This window comes from Lethenteron reissneri, chromosome 57 (assembly GCF_015708825.2).
Source record: "Lethenteron reissneri isolate LAM-NWPU_2019-01 chromosome 57, ASM1570882v1, whole genome shotgun sequence".
Taxonomy (NCBI): Eukaryota; Metazoa; Chordata; class Hyperoartia; order Petromyzontiformes; family Petromyzontidae; genus Lethenteron; species Lethenteron reissneri.
In genome coordinates, this window is record NC_083835.1 from 7,861,522 (window position 1) to 7,882,818 (window position 21,297).

Consider the following 21,297-nt stretch of genomic DNA (forward strand, 5'->3'; position numbering starts at 1 on the left):
AATAAATGTCACACGTTTAGAGAATTTGACTACTGCTATAAAATTCCACGCGATGATGATGATGATGTTGAGAAGCTATAATTTGTGATCGCCAGGTCGCAACTGATCAAAGAGCTATACAGCTCAGTGGGACTCACCTGGTAAAATAAAAAGTTTACAGTTTAGTTTGGTAAACCAGGCGAGGTAGTTAACATCTCGCCATTGTGGTGCCCTCCCCCCCCTCTCCTCCCTCCCCTCGCTCCCCCATCTCTCCCCTCCCTCCCCCCTCACTCCATCCCTCCCTCCCTCTCCCCCCTCCCTCCCCCATCTCTGCCCTCCCTCCCCCATCCCTCCCCTCCCTCCCACTATCCCTCCCTTCCTCCCCCCTCACTCCATCCCTCCCTCCTTCACCCCTCCCTCCCTCCCTCCCTCCCTCCCTCCTCCCTCCCCTCTCCCTCCCCCTCCCTCCCCCTTCTTCCCCCTCCCTCCTTCCCCCTCCCTCCCCCTCCCTCCCCCACCTCCCTCCTTCTCTCCCTCCCTCCCCCTCACTCCATCCCCCCCTCCCTCTCTCCTCTCTCCCTCCCTCCCTTCCCCCCTCCCTCTCTCCCTCCCTTCCTCCCTTCCTTCCTTCCTCCCTCCCCCCTCCCCCCTCCTCCCCACCTTCCCCCCTCCCTCCCCCACCTTTCCCCCCTCCCAGGAGAACCTGAATCTGGCTCTGAACTCGGCGTCGGCGATCGGCTGCCACGTGGTGAACATCGGCGCCGAGGACCTGCGGGAGGGGAAGCCGCACCTGGTGCTGGGCCTCCTGTGGCAGGTCATCAAGATCGGCCTCTTCGCCTCCATCGAGATCACCAGGAACGAGGGTGAGTGGAGGGGGGGAGGAGGAGGGGAGGGGGAGGAGGGGGGGGAGGAGGGGGGAGGGGGTGGGAGGAGGGGGATGGGTGGGAGAGGAAGCCCCACCTGGTATCGGCTTCCTGTGGCAGGTCATCAAGTTCGGCCTATTCGCCTCCATCGAGATCACCAGGAACGAGGGTGAGTGGAGGGGGAGGGAGGAGGGGGGGAGGGGGGGAGGAAGGAGGAGGGGGGGGAGGGAGGATGGGGGGGGGGACCACAAGTAGTTGGAGACTTCTAGATTTGAAGCTTTCGTGACTGCAAGGATTCATATTCTTAGGTTTTTAAATCCTTTATATTAAGTTCGCTTGCTTGCTTAGGACCGTGCAAATCTTTCGGTTTGTTATTTAACCCACTTCCCGTGATCCAATCGAGCTGACATTTTCCACACAGACTCGTTGTGCGTGACAATTAATGTTCGTGAATTTTTTTTCCCAAATTTTGACACTTTTTAGGACAAAAATATTATATTTAATTACCAATTGCTTAATGGTGCAATGCAATCATCTGACCCATAGGTGGCAGCCATCTCAAGCCAGAGGACTAGAGGACTCTAGCCGCCACGCATATAAAGGATTTAGTGTAAAACTTTGTTTTTACGGGTTATACTTATTTCCGGTAAAGTCACGTAGGTAAAAAATTAAAATTAATAAAAGTAAAATAAAAATTAAATCACGACGTTTCAAGTAAATGATACAGCTGTCGGGCTGTGACGGTTCCACCTGAAGACGGAAGCTTGTGTTGCCTCCGAAACGTCGTGATTTTATTTTTATTTTACTTTTATTAATTTTAATTTTTGACCTACGTGACTTTACCGAAAAAACCTAAGAAAGTTGGAGACTTGTCCAAGTTCCAGTTGATTCTGTGTGTAACTCGGAACGGGACTGATCAGGATAGGAGTCTCATGTCGTCATTATGCTGCTGCTGGTGGTGCTGCTGCTGCTGATACTGATGATGGTATCGATGCTGCTGATGATGCTGCTGCCGATGATGCTGCTGCTGAAGTGATGCTGCTGATGCTGCTGATGATGCTGCTGCTACCGATGATGATACTGCTGATACTGATGAAGATTATGATGATGATGATGATGCTGGTACCGATGATGATGCTGCTGAAGATGCTGCTGCTGATGATGCTGGTGCTGCTGCTGATACTGATGATGGTATCTATGCTGCTGATTATGCTGCTACCGATGATGCTGCTGAAGTGATGTTGCTGAAGATGATGATGACGACGATGCTGATGATGTTGCTGCTACTGATGATGATGATGATGCTGATGATACTGCTACTGATGATGATGCTGCTGATGATGATGATGCTGATGCTGCTACTGCTGATGCTGCTGCTACTGCTGCTGCTACTGATGATGATGATGCTGCTACTGATGTAGCTGTTACTGATGATGATGCTGCTACTGATGATGATGCTGCTGCTACTGATGATGATGATGCTGCTGCTACTGATGATGATGATGATGCTGCTACTGATGATGCTGCTACTGATGATGATGCTGCTACTGATGATGATGCTGCTGCTACTGATGATGCTGCTGCTGCTGCTACTGATGATGCTGCTGCTGCTACTGATGATGATGCTGCTACTGATGATAATGCTGCTGCTACTGATGATGATGCTGCTGCTACTGATGATGCTGCTGCTGCTACTGATGATGATGCTGCTACTGATGATGATGCTGCTGCTACTGATGATGCTGCTGCTGCTACTGATAATGCTGCTACTGATGATGCTGCTACTGATGATGATGCTGCTGCTACTGATGATGCTGCTACTGATGATGATGCTGCTACTGCTGATGATGCTGCTGCTGCTGCTGCTACTGATGATGCTACTGATGATGATGCTGCTGCTACTGATGATGCTGCTGCTGCTGCTACTGATGATGCTGCTACTGATGATGATGCTGCTGCTGCTACTGATGATGCTGCTGCTGATGATGCTGCTGCTGCTGCTACTGATGATGCTGCTGCTACTGATGATGATGCTGCTGCTACTGATGATGCTGCTGCTGCTGCTACTGATGATGTTGCTACTGATGATGCTGCTGCTACTGATGCTGCTGATGCTGCTGCTACTGATGCTGCTGCTGTTACTGATGCTGCTGCTACTGCTGCTACTGATGCTACTACTGATGATGCTGATGCTGCTGATACTACCACTGCTACTGATGATGCTGCTGCTACTGATGCTACTGATGCTGCTACTGCTGCTGCTACTGATGATGCTGCTGCTACTGATGCTACTACTTATGATGCTGCTGCTGCTGCTGCTGCTACTGATGCTGCTGCTACTGATGATGCTGCTGCTACTGATGATGCTACTGATGCTGCTGCTGCTGCTACTGATGCTACTGATGCTGCTGCTACTGATGATGCTGCTGCTACTGATGATGCTACTGATGATGCTGCTGCTACTGATGCTACTGATGCTGCTACTGCTGCTGCTACTGATGATGCTGCTGCTACTGATGCTACTGATGCTGCTGCTGCTGCTGTTGTGCGCAGCGCTGATCGCGCTGCTGCGAGACGGCGAGACGCTGCAGGAGCTGGTGAAGCTGTCCCCCGAGGAGCTGCTCCTGCGGTGGGTCAACCACCACCTGGAGGGGGCGGGCTGGAGCAAGATCAGCAACTTCTCCAGCGACATCAAGGCACGTGGGGGGCACGCGGGGGGCCGGGGGGGGGCATGGCATTGGGGGGGGGGGGATGGGGGGGGGACACACGGAGGGTAAGGGAGGGACGTAGGATACGGGGGAGGGGTGGTACTGGGGAAAAGTGGTGGGTGCACAGAGGAGGCACGAGAGCATGGGGAGACCCTGGGAGGACACGAGGGCGGGGGGGGGGGGGCATGGGGGGCATGGCATTGGGGGGGGGATGGAGAGACAGGGGACATACGAGGGATGGGTGGGGGGCACGCGGGGGGCCGGGGGGCATGTGTGACTCTGTGGAGTCAATGTCTCTCTGTGGATGTGTGACTGTATCCGTGTGTCTGTGTGTGTCTGTCTCTGTGTGTTTATGGTGATGTGTGTGTGTTGGCTAATTGCCTGTGTGTCAATGTGTCTAACTGTGCGTGTGTCCGTGTGTGTCCACGTGTGTGTCCGTGTGTGTGTCCGTGTGTCCATCAGGACTCCAAGGCGTACTTCCACCTGCTCAACCAGATCGCCCCCAAGGGGGAGGACAGGGTGGACATCGACATGTCTGGCTTCAACGTGAGTTACGCCCTCCACCCACCACCTCTACCCACCACCTCCACCCACCACCACCACCAACCACCTCCACCCACCACCCCACCCACCACCTCCAACCACCACCCCACCCACCACCTCCACCCACCCCCTCCACCCACCACCTCCACCCACCCCCTCCATCCACCACCTCCACCCACCCCCTCCACCCACCACCCCACCCACCACCTCCACCCACCACCTCCACCCACCACCACCACCTCCACCCACCACCACCACCACCACCTCCACCCACCACCCACCACCTCCACCCACCACCTCCACCCCCACCCACCACCACCACCATCTCCACCACCATCTCCACCCACCACCTTCACCCACCACCTCCACCCACCACCTCCACCCACCCCCTCCATCCACCACCTCCACCCACCCCCTCCACCCACCACCTCCACCCCACCCACCACCACCTCCACCCACCACCCCCACCCACCACCCCACCCACCACCTCCACCCACCACCACCACCCACCCCCTCCACCCATCACCTCCACCTCAACCCACCTCCACCCACCACCTCCACCCACCACCCACACCCACCACCCACCACCTCCAGCCACCACCCCCACCCACCACCGCCACCCACCACCGCCACCCCACCACCCCCACCCACCACCTCCACCCACCACCCACCATCCACACCCACCACCTCCACCCACCACCCCCACCCACCACCTCCACCCACCACCTCCACCCACCACCCCCACCCACCATCACCACCCACCACCTCCACCACCTTCACCCATCACCACCACCCACCACCTCCACCCACCACCACCCACCACCTCCACCCTCCACCCACCACCTCCACCCACCACCCCCACCCACCACCTCCACCCACCACCCCCACCCACCACCTCCACCCACCACCCCCACCCACCCCCTCCACCCACCACCTCCACGCACCATCTCCACCAACCACCACCACCCACCACCTCCACCCACCACCCCCACCCCACCACCTCCACCCACCACCACCTCCACTCACCACCTCCACTCACCACCTCCACCCACCACCTCCACTCACCACCACCTCCACTCACCACCTCCACCCACCACCTCCACCCACCACCTCCACCCACCACCTCCACCTACCTCCACCCACCACCTCCACCCCACCCACCACCACCTCCACCCACCACTTCCACCCACCACCTCCAACCACCACCTTCACCCACCACCTCCAACCACCACCACCACCAACCACCTCCACCCACCACCACCACCCACCACCACCACCAACCACCTCCACCCACCACCACCACCCACCCCCTCCACCCATCACCTCCACCTCAACCCACCACCACCACCCACCACCACCCACCACCACCACCCACCACCACCCACCCCCTCCACCCACCACCTCCACCCACCACCTCCACCCACCACCTCCACCACCTCCACCCACCAACTCCACCACCCCCCACCCACCACCACCAACACCACCCTCACCCACCACCACCTCCACCACCACCCACCACCACCAACACCACCCTCACCCACCAACACCTCCACCACCACCCACCACCACCTCCACCCACCACCACCACCACCACCACCACCCACCACCTCCACCCACCACCTCCACCCACCACCTCAACCAACCACCTCCACCCACCACCTCCACCCACCCCCTCCACCCACCACCTCCACTTACCTCCACCCACCACCTCCACCCCACCCACCACCACCTCCACCCACCACTTCCACCCACCACCTCCAACCACCACCTTCACCCACCACCTCCAACCACCACCTCCACCACCACCCCCACCCACCACCTCCACCCACCACCACCACCTCCACCTCCACCCACCCCCTCCACCCACCACCTCCACCCACCACCTCCACCCACCACCACCACCACCTCCAACCACCTACCTCCACCCACCACCTCCACCCCACCCACCACCACCTCCACCCACCACCCCCACCCACCACCCACCACCCACCTCCACCCACCCACCCCACCAGGAGGTAGAGAACGTGGGGCGTGCGGAGGCGATGCTGCAGCAGGCGGAGCGTCTGGGCTGCCGCCAGTTCGTGACTCCCATGGACGTGGTGCGGGGCAACCCCAAGCTGAACGTCGCCTTCGTGGCCAACCTCTTCAACCGACACCCGGCCCTCATCAAGCCCACCGACATGGACATCGACTGGACCTTGCTCGAGGGTGCGTGCGCGTGTGTCAGTGTGTGTGTGTCAGCGTGTGTGTGTGTCAGTGTGTGTATGTGTGTCAGTGTGTGTGTGTGTGGGTGTCAGTGTGTGTGTGTCAGCGTGTGTGTGTGTGTTTGTAGTTTACTGGTGGGTACGCGGTCCAGACCTCCCCAGAAACCCTGGCTGACAGAGGAGGTGTTCAGGTTAATTGAGAAAAAGCGACAGGCCCACTCTCATCGCCTACAGCATCCCACGTCAGAGAATGAGGAGGTTTACCGCAACCTTCGCTCGGAAGTTCGGAGAGCCGTAAGGCGCTGTAAGGATGGGTGGTGGTCGCGGGTTGCTGAGGAGATGGAGTCTGCCTCAGTGGCCCGTTATCACAAATCACTATTTAACTCCATCAAAAAAGTAACCTGCAGCGCCACACCTATTACCATCATTAGAGGAAAAAACGGTGATCCAATCTCCGACCCCCAGGAACAGGTTTGCAGATTTGCTGAGCATTTCTGTGTGGTCCTGGGGGAGGGAAATTCTCTCAGCCAGGAAAACATCATGGCACAAAGTGGTGATAACCCTGCTGAGGCTGCGGTGCCTCAAATATTGGAAGAGGTCACCCCCTCTTCTTGGTTCTGTCGGTAAAGTCACGTAGAAGGGAAGTAATAAAATAATAAAAATAAAACATAATAAAACAATTCTCACGACGTTTCGGCCACAACGCAAGCAGCCGTCCTCAGGTGAAAACCAGGTCCGTCGAGGCGACAGAGTCTGAATGAAACAGCACACGAGCTTGGAGCATATATATAAGCTGGGCGCATTGACAAAGGAATTTGCATATCAAAAGGAATTTAGCATATTTATGGGAAATGCAGGAATGTGATTAGTCCTGCATATGCATGTGCATTATGCAGGATTAACAGCATCAAAGGGAGCTGCAGTTACTGCTGCTGCTGAAATTACTGCTGCTGCTGCAGTTTCTGCTGCTGCTGCAGTTGCTGCTGCTGCTGCAGTTGCTGCTGCTGCTGCACTTGCTGCTGCTGCTGCACTTGCTGCTGCTGCAGTTGCTGCCTTATCCATTTTAATATAACACTATGTATTATTCTACCCACCCTAATGTGTATCACACTGCTATATGTTTACTATACAATTACGACACCATACATTACTCTGCACACTGCACCATGCCAGTGAGTGGAACGCGGTCTGACAGTCACCGTAAACGTGAACACAATCAGTTAAGATCCGAAATGGTTTATTACGTCCTTCCAATGATTGCTAAGCCAGAATCCATCTTCTCGGTTGAAATTGTCTCTGTGTTTGTATATGTGGATCGCCTCATGAACGAATCTCTCATGATAGCCAGATGGCTTGCAGAGAACCTCTGTCTTGGAGAAGTCAATGTCATGTGAGCCCACTGAATTGTAACAGTGATCTGCCACGGCTGAGGTGTTTGTCCTACCGTGTTTCAGGTCTGCCTTATGTTCACGGATGCGGTCCGAGACATGTCGTTTGGTTTCTCCAATGTAACTGCTACCACAGAGGCAACTTAGTTTGTAGACGCCAGGGTACTGTATGTCTGGAACCACATCTTTTACAGACGGGACCAGATCACGGATTTTATGTACTGTGTTGAATCGGACCTGGATCTTGTGTTTAATCAGGATTTTGGAGATCTTTTTTGTGACCCCAGCAATGTAGGGTAAGGTGATGGTCTTGAAAGGCTCCTGAACAGGATCCTTCTTGATGGTTGGAGTGATGGCTTTGCGGATTGTGTAGTCGGAGTAACCATTAGCCTTAAGAGCTTGGCGTACGTGTTTGAGTTCACTGGAAATGTGTTCATGGTCGGAGATGCATTGGGCTCTATGATATAGAGTCTTGATGAGGGAATTCTTCTGGGATGGATGGTGGTGGGAATCCGGTTTTAGATAAGCATCCGTGTGGGTGGCTTTCCTGTAGACAGAGTGGCTCATTGAACCATCAGGTCTCCTTTTGATTAGGACATCCAAAAAGGGTAGCTTGCCATCATTTTCGACTTCCATGGTGAATCTGATGGCTGGGTGTATGGAATTGATGTGGTCGAGAAATTGGTCTAGAGCAGGCCGGCCATGACATGGCCACCATCCATCCCAGAAGAATTCCCTCATCAAGACTCTATATCATAGAGCCCAATGCATCTCCGACCATGAACACATTTCCAGTGAACTCAAACACGTACGCCAAGCTCTTAAGGCTAATGGTTACTCCGACTACACAATCCGCAAAGCCATCACTCCAACCATCAAGAAGGATCCTGTTCAGGAGCCTTTCAAGACCATCACCTTACCCTACATTGCTGGGGTCACAAAAAAGATCTCCAAAATCCTGATTAAACACAAGATCCAGGTCCGATTCAACACAGTACATAAAATCCGTGATCTGGTCCCGTCTGTAAAAGATGTGGTTCCAGACATACAGTACCCTGGCGTCTACAAACTAAGTTGCCTCTGTGGTAGCAGTTACATTGGAGAAACCAAACGACATGTCTCGGACCGCATCCGTGAACATAAGGCAGACCTGAAACACGGTAGGACAAACACCTCAGCCGTGGCAGATCACTGTTACAATTCAGTGGGCTCACATGACATTGACTTCTCCAAGACAGAGGTTCTCTGCAAGCCATCTGGCTATCATGAGAGATTCGTTCATGAGGCGATCCACATATACAAACACAGAGACAATTTCAACCGAGAAGATGGATTCTGGCTTAGCAATCATTGGAAGGACGTAATAAACCATTTCGGATCTTAACTGATTGTGTTCACGTTTACGGTGACTTTCAGACCGCGTTCCACTCACTGGCATGGTGCAGTGTGCAGAGTAATGTATGGTGTCGTAATTGTATAGTAAACATATAGCAGTGTGATACACATTAGGGTGGGTAGAATAATACATAGTGTTATATTAAAATGGATAAGGCAGCAACTGCAGCAGCAGCAAGTGCAGCAGCAGCAGCAAGTGCAGCAGCAGCAGCAACTGCAGCAGCAGCAGCAACTGCAGCAGCAGCAGAAACTGCAGCAGCAGCAGTAATTTCAGCAGCAGCAGTAACTGCAGCTCCCTTTGATGCTGTTAATCCTGCATAATGCACATGCATATGCAGGACTAATCACATTCCTGCATTTCCCATAAATATGCTAAATTCCTTTTGATATGCAAATTCATTTGTCAATGCGCCCAGCTTATATATATGCTCCAAGCTCGTGTGCTGTTTCATTCAGACTCTGTCGCCTCGACGGACCTGGTTTTCACCTGAGGACGGCTGCTTGCGTTGTGGCCGAAACGTCGTGAGAATTGTTTTATTATGTTTTATTTTTATTATTTTATTACTTCCCTTCTACGTGACTTTACCGAAAGAACCAAGAAGATAAATCCCTGCAGTCACGAAAGCTTTAAATCGAAAGGTCACCCCCTGTGAGTGGCTGGCTGAGGTGCCAGCTGTTGAGGAAGTACTGAGGGCGATCCGGAGTCTGAGACCAGGGAAGGCACCAGGCAGAGATGATCTCCCAAGCGAAATGCTGAGGGAGGGTGGCGTTTGTGCACAGACTGCCCTATATGACATCATAACAACAGTCTGGACCACTGGACGGGTTCCGCAGGACTGGAAGGATGCCCTGGTGGTCCCCCTCTTTAAGAAGGGGGACCGTACCGACTGCAACAACTACAGGGGCATCTCACTCCTCAGTGTGCCGGGTAAGGTCCTGGCAAGGATTATTCAACATCGCCTTGCTAGGCACGCTGAGGAGAGGCTTGCGGAGCCCCAATGCGGTTTCAGGAAAGGGCGGTCCTGCACAGATGCCATATTTTCTGTCCGTCTGCTACAGCAGAGGTGTAGGGAATTCCAAAAAGACCTACATCTCTGCTTTATTGACCTGGTCAAGGCCTATGATACCATCAGTAGGACTGGGCTCTGGGTTGTTCTTCGTGCTTTCGGAGTCCCTGACCCTCTGCTCACGATCATTAAGGACCTTCATGATGGTGAGCGGGCCCGGGTAAAACTACGTGGCCGGGAGTCGGAGCCTTTCCCTGTACACCTTGGGGTGCGACAGGGATGTCCTCTGGCTCCCACATTATTTAACATCTATTTTGACCGCGTAGTTCGTGAAGCCTTCAATAGCTTGTACCGGGGGAATTTCCATTTGGTACAGATATAATGGGAGGCTGATCGATGCCCGGGTGCGATCAAGGGATGGCTCCCTATTGGTCAACCACGTTATGTATGCCGATGATTTGGTAATAGCTGCTCATTCAGAAGAGGAGTTGGAGACGCTGCTGCTGAGACTGGAGCGTGCCACTAAGAGGTGGGGCCTTACCATCAGCCCCACCAAAACTAAGCACCTGCCTGGGTATTTTGTACCATCGGACACTCCACCCCCACAACTCCCAATTGGTGATGGGGCAGTTGTGGAGAGAGTGGAGAGTTTCCCATACCTGGGCAGTGTGCTTATGACCGGCTCCAGTTTATCAGCAGAGGTCTCACTCCGAATCAGTCGAGCGGCAATATCTTTTCATCGGTTGCGTAACGCTGTGTGGAAGCTACCTGGTCTGTCGCTCCGCACGAAGCTTCAGGTCTTCTCGGCCACGGTCATTCCCTCCCTTCTCTACGCTTGCGAAACGTGGACCCCCCTAGTGGAGCATCTTCGCCGGTTGGAAACATTTAGGCTGGCCTGCCTACGATCCATCCTGGGTTTAACCAGGCTGGATTGTGTGAGGAGCTCACAAATCCTTGAAAGATCTGGGCAAAGTCCCATCAGTGAGCTCCTCCGGCAGGCAAGGCTGCGTTGGCTGGGTCATGTAGCCCGCATGCCCAGCCACCGCATGCCTAAACAGCTTTTGTTCGGCCGGATCGAGGGGGCTAGACGGGCGCGGCACGGGCTGGAGAAGAGATGGAGTGATGTGGTACAGGAGGACGTGGAGCTGAGTGGACTTGCCGATGACTGGTACCAGCGGTGTCAAGATCGGCCTCAGTGGAGGAGGCTCGTGAAGGACGCTACTGGGCAGTTGGAGGCAGTCGCCCTCCAACAACAACGGAGGGCGGAGGAGCGACGCTCACAACAACGAGCGGAGCGCCGGGTGGCTAAAGCACAGCAAGTTGGTACAGTAGGGGGCACAGGTGGTGCATCAGCCAGTCATCTCGGTCATCTCGGTCAGTCGACCCGTGGCACCTGGGTCTGCCCCGTGACCTCCTGCCAGCGGGCGTTCGACACTTCACGTGGCCTCAAGGTGCACTTGGCCTGGCACAAGCATCGTGGTGACGTCACCGCCACTTAGTGGCGAATGGCGGTTGTTGTTGTTGTTGTGTGTTTGTCAGTGTGTGTGTATCAGCGTGCGTGTGTGTGTCAGCGTGTGTGTGTGTTGGTGTCAGTGTGTGTGTGTCAGCGTGTGTGTGTGGGTGTCAGCGTGCGTGTGTGTGTGCGTGTGTGTGTGTCAGCGTGTGTGTGTGTGTCAGCATGTGTGTGTGTGTGTCAGTGTGTGTGTGTGTGTGTCAGCGTGCGTGTGTGTGTCAGCGTGTGTGTGTGTGTGTGTCAGCGTGTGTGTGTGTGTATGTCAGTGTGTGTGTGTGTCAGCGTGCGTGTGTGTGTCAGCGTGTGTGTGTGTGTGTCAGTGTGTGTGTGTCAGCGTGCGTGTGTGTGTCAGCGTGTGTGTGTGTCAGCGTGTGTGTGTGTGTGTCAGCGTGCGTGTGTGTGTGTCAGCGTGTGTGTGTGGGTGTCAGTGTGTGTGTGTCAGCGTGTGTGTGTGTGTGTGTCAGTGTGTCAGCGAGTGCGTGTGTGTGTGTCAGCGTGTGTGTGTCAGAGTGTCAGTGTGTGTGTGTCAGTGTGTGTGTGTGTCAGCGTGTGTGTGTGTGTGCGCGTGTGTGTGTGTGTCAGCGTGCGTGCGTGTGTGTGTGTCAGTGTGTGTGTGTGTGAGCGTGTGTGTGTGTGTCAGCATTCGTGCGTGTAGTACTGGCCACCCACCCCCTCGTGTGCCGTGCCAGCCTTCATAGGTGCTACTCGCTAACAGCACTTGACCTTACGATCTGTTAAGGCTACACGGGGGATCTTTGTCTTTGCATAATTTGGCCAAAGGTCTTCTCAATTCTGCTCATGCTGCAGCTGATGATGATGATGATCCTGCAGCTGATGACGATACTCCTGCAGCTGATGATGACGTTGATGATAATAACGCTGCCATTGTTATTGATGCTACTGCCGAGTCTGGCAAAGCTGCTGCTGCTGATCATGATGCCGCTGCTGATGATGATGTTGCTGATGATGATGTTGCTGATGATGATGATGTTGCTGATGATGACATTTGCAGGAGAGACTAGGGAAGAGCGGACGTTCCGAAACTGGATGAACTCGCAGGGAGTGAATCCCTACGTGAACCACCTGTACAGGTGAGGAGGACCTCCTGCCTGGACATTCCACGTTCCCATGACAGGGATCAGTCCATCGGTCTCTCCATAGTGGAACAAAACCTGCGGACCCTCACTCACTAAGGGGTTATACCCATTCTGTTAGACCCCATGGATGATGAGTGGGGTGGTGTTGATGATTGTGTTGCTGCTGATGATAGTGATGATGATTGTGCTGATGATGATCGTGGTTGGTGATGATGGTTGTACTGCTTTTGATAATAGTGATGATGATTGTGCTGCTGATGATGATAGTGATGATGATTGCACTGCTTCTGATGATGATAGTGGTGGTGTTAATGATTGTGCTGATGATGATAGTGGTGGTGTTAATTATTGTGCTGATGATGATAGTGGTGGTGGTGATGATGATTGTGCTTTTGATGACGATAGTGATGATGATTGTACTGCTTCTGATGATGATAGTGGTGATGATGATAATGGTGCTGATGATGATAGTGATGATGATTGTGCTGCTGATGATGATAGTGATGATGATTGTACTGCTTCTGATGATGATAGTGGTGTTGTTAATGATTGTGCTGATGATGATAGTGATGATGATTGTACTGCTTCTGATGATGATGATGGTAGTGGTGTTGTTAATGATTGTGCTGATGATGATAGTGATCGTGATTGTGTTGCTGATGATGATAGTGATGATGAATGCGCTGCTGATGATAATAGTTGTGGTGATGATGATTGTGCTACTGCTGATGACAGTGATGGTGGTGGTGATGCCGCTACTGCTTATGATGGTGGTGGGGAGCGGTGGTGCAGCGGTTAGCGCTACGCTGCGCTACGAACCCGGCGACCCAGGTTCGCTCATGGCCAACAGTAGTGACGATTATCTGAACCGGTCCTAGGCCTCCCTTAGGTCTACTCAGCCTCAAATGAGTACCCGGTGCAGTGTGTAGGGAACATCGCCACTGGTGAGACAAAGGCGGACGGGCGTGGTGTTGGCCACCCACCCCCTCGTGTGCCGTTCCGGCCTTCATAAATGCCACTCGCTAACAGCACTTGCCCAAAAAGTTTGTTAAGGATATACGGGGGATCTTTGCCTTGGTGGTGGTGATGATGCTGATGATGCTGATGATAGTGGTGGTCCTGACGATGATGGTGATGATGATCAATATGCTGTCGATGGTGATCAATATGCTGTTGATGGTGATGATGATGCTGCTGATTCTGAGTTCAGCCAGCAGAGGGCGAGAGAGACTCAGGGTACGAGCAGAGAGACACCCAGACCCAGAGCTCGAACCCATGAGAGGGAGAGAGACACCCAGACCCAGGGCTAGAACCCATGAGAGGGAGAGAGACACCCAGACCCAGGGCTCGAACCCATGAGAGGGAGAGAGAGACCCAGACCCAGGGCTCGAACCCATGAGAGAGAGAGAGACACCCAGACCCAGGGCTCGAACCCATGAGAGGGAGAGAGACACCCAGACCCAGGGCTCGAACCCATGAGAGAGAGAGAGACACCCAGACCCAGGGCTCAAACCCATGAGAGGGAGAGAGAGACCCAGACCCAGGGCTCGAACCCATGAGAGGGAGAGAGACACCCAGACCCAGGGCTCGAACCCATGAGAGAGAGAGAGACACCCAGACCCAGGGCTCGAACCCATGAGAGGGAGAGAGAGACCCAGACCCAGGGCTCGAACCCATGAGAGAGAGAGATACACCCAGACCCAGGGCTAGAACCCATGAGAGGGAGAGAGACACCCAGACCCAGGGCTCGAACCCATGAGAGAGAGAGATACACCCAGACCCAGGGCTAGAACCCATGAGAGGGAGAGAGACACCCAGACCCAGGGCTCGAACCCATGAGAGGGAGAGAGAGACCCAGACCCAGGGCTAGAACCCATGAGAGGGAGAGAGACCCAGACCCAGGGCTCGAACCCATGAGAGGGAGAGAGACACCCAGACCCAGGGCTCGAACCCATGAGAGAGAGAGAGACACCCAGACCCAGGGCTCAAACCCATGAGAGGGAGAGAGAGACACCCAGACCCAGGGCTCGAACCCATGAGAGAGAGAGAGAGACACCCAGACCCAGGGCTCGAACCCATGAGAGAGAGAGAGACACCCAGACCCAGGGCTCGAACCCTGAGAGGGAGAGAGACACCCAGACCCAGGGCTCGAACCCATGAGAGGGAGAGAGACACCCAGACCCAGGGCTCGAACCCATGAGAGGGAGAGAGACACCCAGACCCAGGGCTCGAACCCATGAGAGGGAGAGAGACACCCAGACCCAGGGCTCGAACCCATGAGAGGGAGAGAGACACCCAGACCCAGGGCTAGAACCCATGAGAGGGAGAGAGACACCCAGACCCAGGGCTCGAACCCATGAGAGGGAGAGAGACACCCAGACCCAGGGCTAGAACCCATGAGAGGGAGAGAGACACCCAGACCCAGGGCTCGAACCCATGAGAGGGAGAGAGACACCCAGACCCAGGGCTCGAACCCATGAGAGGGAGAGAGAGACCCAGACCCAGGGCTATAACCCATGAGAGGGAGAGAGACACCCAGACCCAGGGCTATAACCCATGAGAGGGAGAGAGAGACCCAGACCCAGGGCTCGAACCCATGAGAGGGAGAGAGACACCCAGACCCAGGGCTCGAACCCATGAGAGGGAGAGAGAGACCCAGACCCAGGGCTAGAACCCATGAGAGGGAGAGAGACACCCAGACCCAGGGCTCGAACCCATGAGAGGGAGAGAGACCCAGACCCAGGGCTATAACCATGAGAGGGAGAGAGACACCCAGACCCAGGGCTAGAACCAATGAGAGGGAGAGAGACCCAGACCCAGGGCTAGAACCCATGAGAGGGAGAGAGACACCCAGACCCAGGGCTAGAACCCATGAGAGGGAGAGAGGGACCCAGACCCAGGGCTCGAACCCATGAGAGGGAGAGACACCCAGACCCAGGGCTCGAACCCATTAGAGGGAGAGAGACACCCAGACACAGGGCTCGAACCCATGAGAGAGAGAGACACCCAGACCCAGGGCTAGAACCCATGAGAGGGAGAGAGACACCCAGACCCAGGGCTCGAACCCATGAGAGAGAGAGAGACACCCAGACCCAGGGCTCGAACCAACGAGAGGGAGAGAGACGCCCAGACCCAGGGCTAGAACCCATGAGAGGGAGAGACACCCAGACCCAGGGCTAGAACCCATGAGAGGGAGAGAGACACCCAGACCCAGGGCTAGAACCCATGAGAGGGAGAGACACCCAGACCCAGGGCTAGAACCCATGAGAGGGAGAGAGACACCCAGACCCAGGGCTCGAACCCATGAGAGGGAGAGAGAGACCCAGACCCAGGGATCGAACCCATGAGAGAGAGAGAGAGACCCCAGACCCAGGGCTCGAACCCATGAGAGGGGAGAGAGAGACACCCAGCACCCAGGGCTCGACCCCATGAGAGAGAGAGAGAGACCCCAGACCCAGGGCTAGAACCCATTGAGAGGGAGAGAGAGACCCCAGGACCCAGGGCTCGAACCCATGAGAGGGACGAGAGACCCCGACCCAGGGCGCGAAACCCATGCGAGGGAGAGAGACACCCAGACCCAGGGCTCGAACCCATGAGAGAGAGACACCCAGACCCAGGGGCCGAACCCATGAGAGAGGAGAGTAGACACCCAGACCCAGGGCCTCGAACCCATGAGAGGGTAGAGAGACCACCCAGACCCAGGGCTCGACCCTGAGAGGGAGAGAGACCACCCAGACCCAGGGCTCGAACCCATGAGAGAGAGACACCCAGACCCAGGGCTCGAACCCATGAGAGAGAGAGAGACACCCAGACCCAGGGCTAGACCCATGAGAGGGAGAGAGAGACCCCAGACCAGGGCTAGAACCCATGAGAGGGAGAGAGAACCCAGACCCAGGGCTCGAACCCATGAGAGGGAGAGGAGACCCCAGACCCAGGCTCGAACCCATGAGAGGGAGAGAGAGACCCCAGACCCAGGGCTCAGAACCCATGAGAGGGAGAGAGACACCCAGACCCAGGGCTCGAACCCATGAGAGGGAGAGAGACCCCAGACCCAGGGCTCGAACCCATGAGAGGGAGAGAGAGACCCCAGACCCAGGGCTCGAACCCATGAGAGGGAGAGAGAGACACCCAGACCCAGGGCTCGAACCCATGAGAGGAGAGAGACACCCAGACCCAGTGGCTCGAACCCATGAGGGGAGAGAGACACCCAGACCCAGGGCTCGAACCCATGAGAGGGAGAGAGAGCACCCAAAACCCGGGGCTCGAACCCAGGAGAGGGAGAGAGAGACACCCAGAACCAGGGCTCGAACCCATGAGAGGGAAGAGACACCCAACCCAGGCTCGAACCCATGAGAGGGAGAGAGACACCCAGACCCAGGGCTCGAACCCATGAGAGGGAGAGACACCCAGACCAGGGCTCGAAACCATGAGAGAGAGGAGACACCCAGACCCAGGGCTAGAAACCCATGAAGAGAGGAGAGAGACACCCAGACCCAGGGCTAGAACCCATGAGAGGGAGAGAGAGACCCCAGACCCAGGGCTCGAACTCATGAGAGGGAGAGAGACACCCAGACCCAGGGCTCGAATCATGAGAGGGCTAGAGACACCCAGACCCAGGCTCGAACCCATGAGAGAGAGAGAGACACCAGACCCAGGGCTCAAACCCATGAGAGGGAGAGAGAGACACCCAGACCAGGGCTCGAAACCATGAGAGGGAGAGAGACACCCAGACCCAGGGCTCGAACCCATGAGAGGGAGAGAGACACCCAGACCCAGGGCTCGAACCCATGAGAGGAGAGAGACACCCAGACCCAGGGCTAGAACCCATGAGAGGGAGAGGGACACCCAGACCCAGGGCTCGAACCCATGAGCGGGAGAGAGACACCCAGACCCAGGGCTAGAACCCATGAGAGGGAGAGAGACACCCAGACCCAGGGCTCGAACCCATGAGAGGGAGAGAGACACCCAGACCCAGGGCTCGAAACCCATGAGAGGGAGAGAGAGACACCCAGACCCAGGGCTCGAACCCATGAGAGGGAGAGAGACACCCAGACCCAGGGCTAGAACCCACGAGAGGGAGAGAGACACCCAGACCCAGAGCTCGAACCCATTAGAGGGAGAGAGACACCCAGACCCAGGGCTAGAACCCATGAGAGGGAGAGAGACACCCAGACCCAGGGCTCGAAACCCATTAGAGGGAGAGAGACACCCAGACCCAGGGCTCGAACCCATGAGAGAGAGAGAGACACCCAGACCCAGGGCTCGAACCAACGAGAGGGAGAGAGACACCCAGACCCAGGGCTCGAACCCATGAGAGAGAGAGAGACACCCAGACCCAGGGCTAGAACCCATGAGAGGGAGAGAGACACCCAGACCCAGGGCTCGAACCCATGAGAGAGAGAGAGACACCCAGGACCCAGGGCTAGAACCCATGAGAGGGAGAGAGGACACCCAGACCAGGGCTCGAACCCATGAGAGAGAGAGAGACACCCAGACCCAGGGCTCGAACCAACGAGAGGGAGAGAGACACCCAGACCCAGGGCTAGAACCCATGAGAGGGAGAGACACCCAGACCCAGGGCTAGAACCCATGAGAGGGAGAGAGACACCCAGACCAGGGCTAGAACCCATGAGAGGGAGAGACACCCAGACCCAGGGCTAGAACCCATGAGAGGGAGAGAGACACCCAGACCCAGGGCTAGAACCCATGAGAGGGAGAGAGACACCCAGACCCCAGGGCTCGAACCCATGAGAGGGAGAGAGAGACCCAGACCCAGGGCTCGAACCCATGAGAGAGAGAGAGAGAGACCCCAGACCCAGGGCTCGAACCCATGAGAGAGAGAGAGAGAGACCCCAGACCAGGGCTCGAACCCATGAGAGGGAGAGAGAGACACCCAGACCCAGGGCTCGAACCCATGAGAGGGAGAGAGAGACACCCAGACCCAGGGCTCGAACCCATGAGAGGGAGAGAGAGACCCCAGACCCAGGGCTCGAACCCATGAGAGGGAGAGAGACAACCCAGACCCAAAGGCTCGAACCCTGAAAGGGAGAGAGACACCCAGACCCAGGGCTCGAACCCATGAGAGGGAGAGAGGACCCCAGACCCAGGGCTCGAACCCATGAGAGAGAGAGAGAGACCCCAGACCCAGGGCTCGAACCCATGAGAGGGAGAGAGAGACACCCAGACCCAGGGCTCGAACCCATGAGAGGGAGAGAGAGGACACCCAGACCCAGGGCTCGAACCCATGAGAGGGAGAGAGACACCCAGACCCAGAGCTCGAACCCATGAGAGGGAGAGAGAGACACCCAGACCCAGGGCTCGAACCCATGAGAGGGAGAGAGACACCCAGACCCAGAGCTCGAACCCATGAAAGGGAGAGAGACACCCAGACCCAGGGCTCGAACCCATGAGAGAGAGAGAGAGACACCCAGACCCAGGGCTCGAACCCATGAGAGGGAGAGAGACACCCAGACCCAGGGCTCGAACCCATGAGAGAGAGAGACACCCAGACCCAGGGCTCGAACCATGAGAGGGAGAGAGACACCCAGACCCAGGGCTCGAACCCATGAGAGGGAGAGACACCCAGACCCAGGGCTCGAACCCATGAGAGGGAGAGAGACACCCAGACCCAGGGCTCGAACCCATGAGAGGGAGAGACACCCAGACCCAGGGCTAGAACCCATGAGAGGGAGAGAGACACCCAGACCCAGGGCTCGAACCCATGAGAGGGAGAGAGAGACCCAGACCCAGGGATCGAACCCATGAGAGAGAGAGAGAGACCCCAGACCCCAGGGCTCGAACCCATGAGAGGGAGAGAGAGACACCCAGACCCAGGGCTCGAACCCATGAGAGAGAGAGAGAGACCCCAGACCCAGGGCTAGAACCCATGAGAGGAGAGAGAGACCCAGACCCAGGGCTCGAACCCATGAGAGGGAGAGAGGACCCCAGACCCAGGGCTCGAACCATGAGAGGGAGAGAGACACCCAGACCCAGGGCTCGAACCCATGAGAGGGAGAGAGACACCCAGACCAGGGCTCGAACCCATGAGAGGAGAGAGACACCCAGGACCCAGGGCTCGAACCCATGAGAGGGAGAAGAGACACCCGACCCAGGGCTCGAACCATGAGAGGAGAGAGACACCCAGACCCAGGGCTAGAACCCATGAGAGGGAGAGAGACACACAGACCCAGGGCTCGAACCCATGAGAGGGAGAGAGCGACCCAGACCCAGGGATCGAACCCATGAGAGAGAGAGAGAGACCCCAGACCCAGGGCTCGAACCCATGAGAGGGAGAGAGAGAACCCCAGACCCAGGGCTCGAACCCATGAGAGAGAGAGAGAGACCCCAGACCCAGGGCTAGAACCCATGAGAGGGAGAGAGAGACCCCAGACCCAGGGCTCGAACCATGAGAGGGAGAGAGACACCCAGGACCCAGGGCTCGAACCCATGAGAGGGAGAGAGGACACCAGACCCAGGGCTCGAACCATGAGAGAGAGACACCCAGACCCAGGGCTCGAACCCATGAGAGAGAGAGAGACACCCAGACCCAGGGCTCGAAACCCATGAGAGGGAGAGAGGACACCCAGACCCAGGGCTCGAACCCATGAGAGGGAGAGAGACACCCAGACCCAGGGCTCGAACCCATGAGAGAGAGACACCCAGACCCAGGGCTCGAACCCATGAGAGAGAGAGAGACACCCAGACCCAGGGCTAGAACCCATGAGAGGGAGAGAGAGACCCAGACCCAGGGCTAGAACCCATGAGAGGGAGAGAGAGACCCCAGACCCAGGGCTCGAACCCATGAGAGGGAGAGAGACACCCAGACCCAGGGCTCGAACCATGAGAGGGAGAGAGAGACCCCAGACCCAGGGCTCGAACCCATGAGAGGGAGAGAGAGACCCCAGACCCAGGGCTCGAACCCATGAGAGGGAGAGAGACACCCAGACCCAGGGCTCGAACCCATGAGAGGGAGAGAGACCCCAGACCCAGGGCTCGAACCCATGAGAGGGAGAGAGAGACCCCAGACCCAGGGCTCGAACCCATGAGAGGGAGAGAGACACCCAGGACCCAGGGCTCGAACCCATGAGAGAGAGACACCCAGACCCAGGGCTCGAACCCATGAGAGGGAGGAGAGACACCCAGACCCAGGGCTCGAACCCATGAGAGGATGAGAGAGACCCCAGGACCCAGGGCTCGAACCCATGAGAGGGAGAGAGACACCCGACCCAGGGCTCGAACCCATGAGAGGGAGAGAGACACCCAGACCCAGGGCTCGAACCCATGAGAGAGAGACACCCAGACCCAGGGCTCGAACCCATGAGAGAAGAGAGAGACACCCAGACCCAGGGCTAGAACCATGAGAGGGAGGAGAGGACCCAGACCCAGGGCTCGAACTCATGAGAGGGAGAGAGACACCCAGACCCAGGGCTCGAACTCATGAGAGGGAGAGAGACACCCAGACCCAGGGCTCGAACCCATGAGAGAGAGAGAGACACCCAGACCCAGGGCTCAAACCCATGAGAGGGAGAGAGAGACACCCAGACCCAGGGCTCGAACCCATGAGAGGGAGAGAGACACCCAGACCCAGGGCTCGAACCCAT

At 56.4% G+C, this 21,297-nt stretch overlaps 1 protein-coding gene across 2 annotated transcripts in view; it reads left to right on the plus strand.

The window, feature by feature from the left end:
* The window catches only part of LOC133357301 (plastin-3-like), an 86,092-nt gene that overhangs the window by 32,499 nt on the left and 32,296 nt on the right, over positions 1–21,297 (plus strand). For both annotated transcript variants that reach the window (XM_061575180.1, XM_061575181.1), the window contains exons 7-11: positions 677–842; positions 3,396–3,538; positions 4,013–4,096; positions 6,106–6,301; positions 12,613–12,691. In XM_061575180.1, coding sequence (XP_061431164.1) covers positions 677–842; positions 3,396–3,538; positions 4,013–4,096; positions 6,106–6,301; positions 12,613–12,691 — 668 coding nt within the window. The remainder of the gene's footprint in view (positions 1–676; positions 843–3,395; positions 3,539–4,012; positions 4,097–6,105; positions 6,302–12,612; positions 12,692–21,297) is intronic.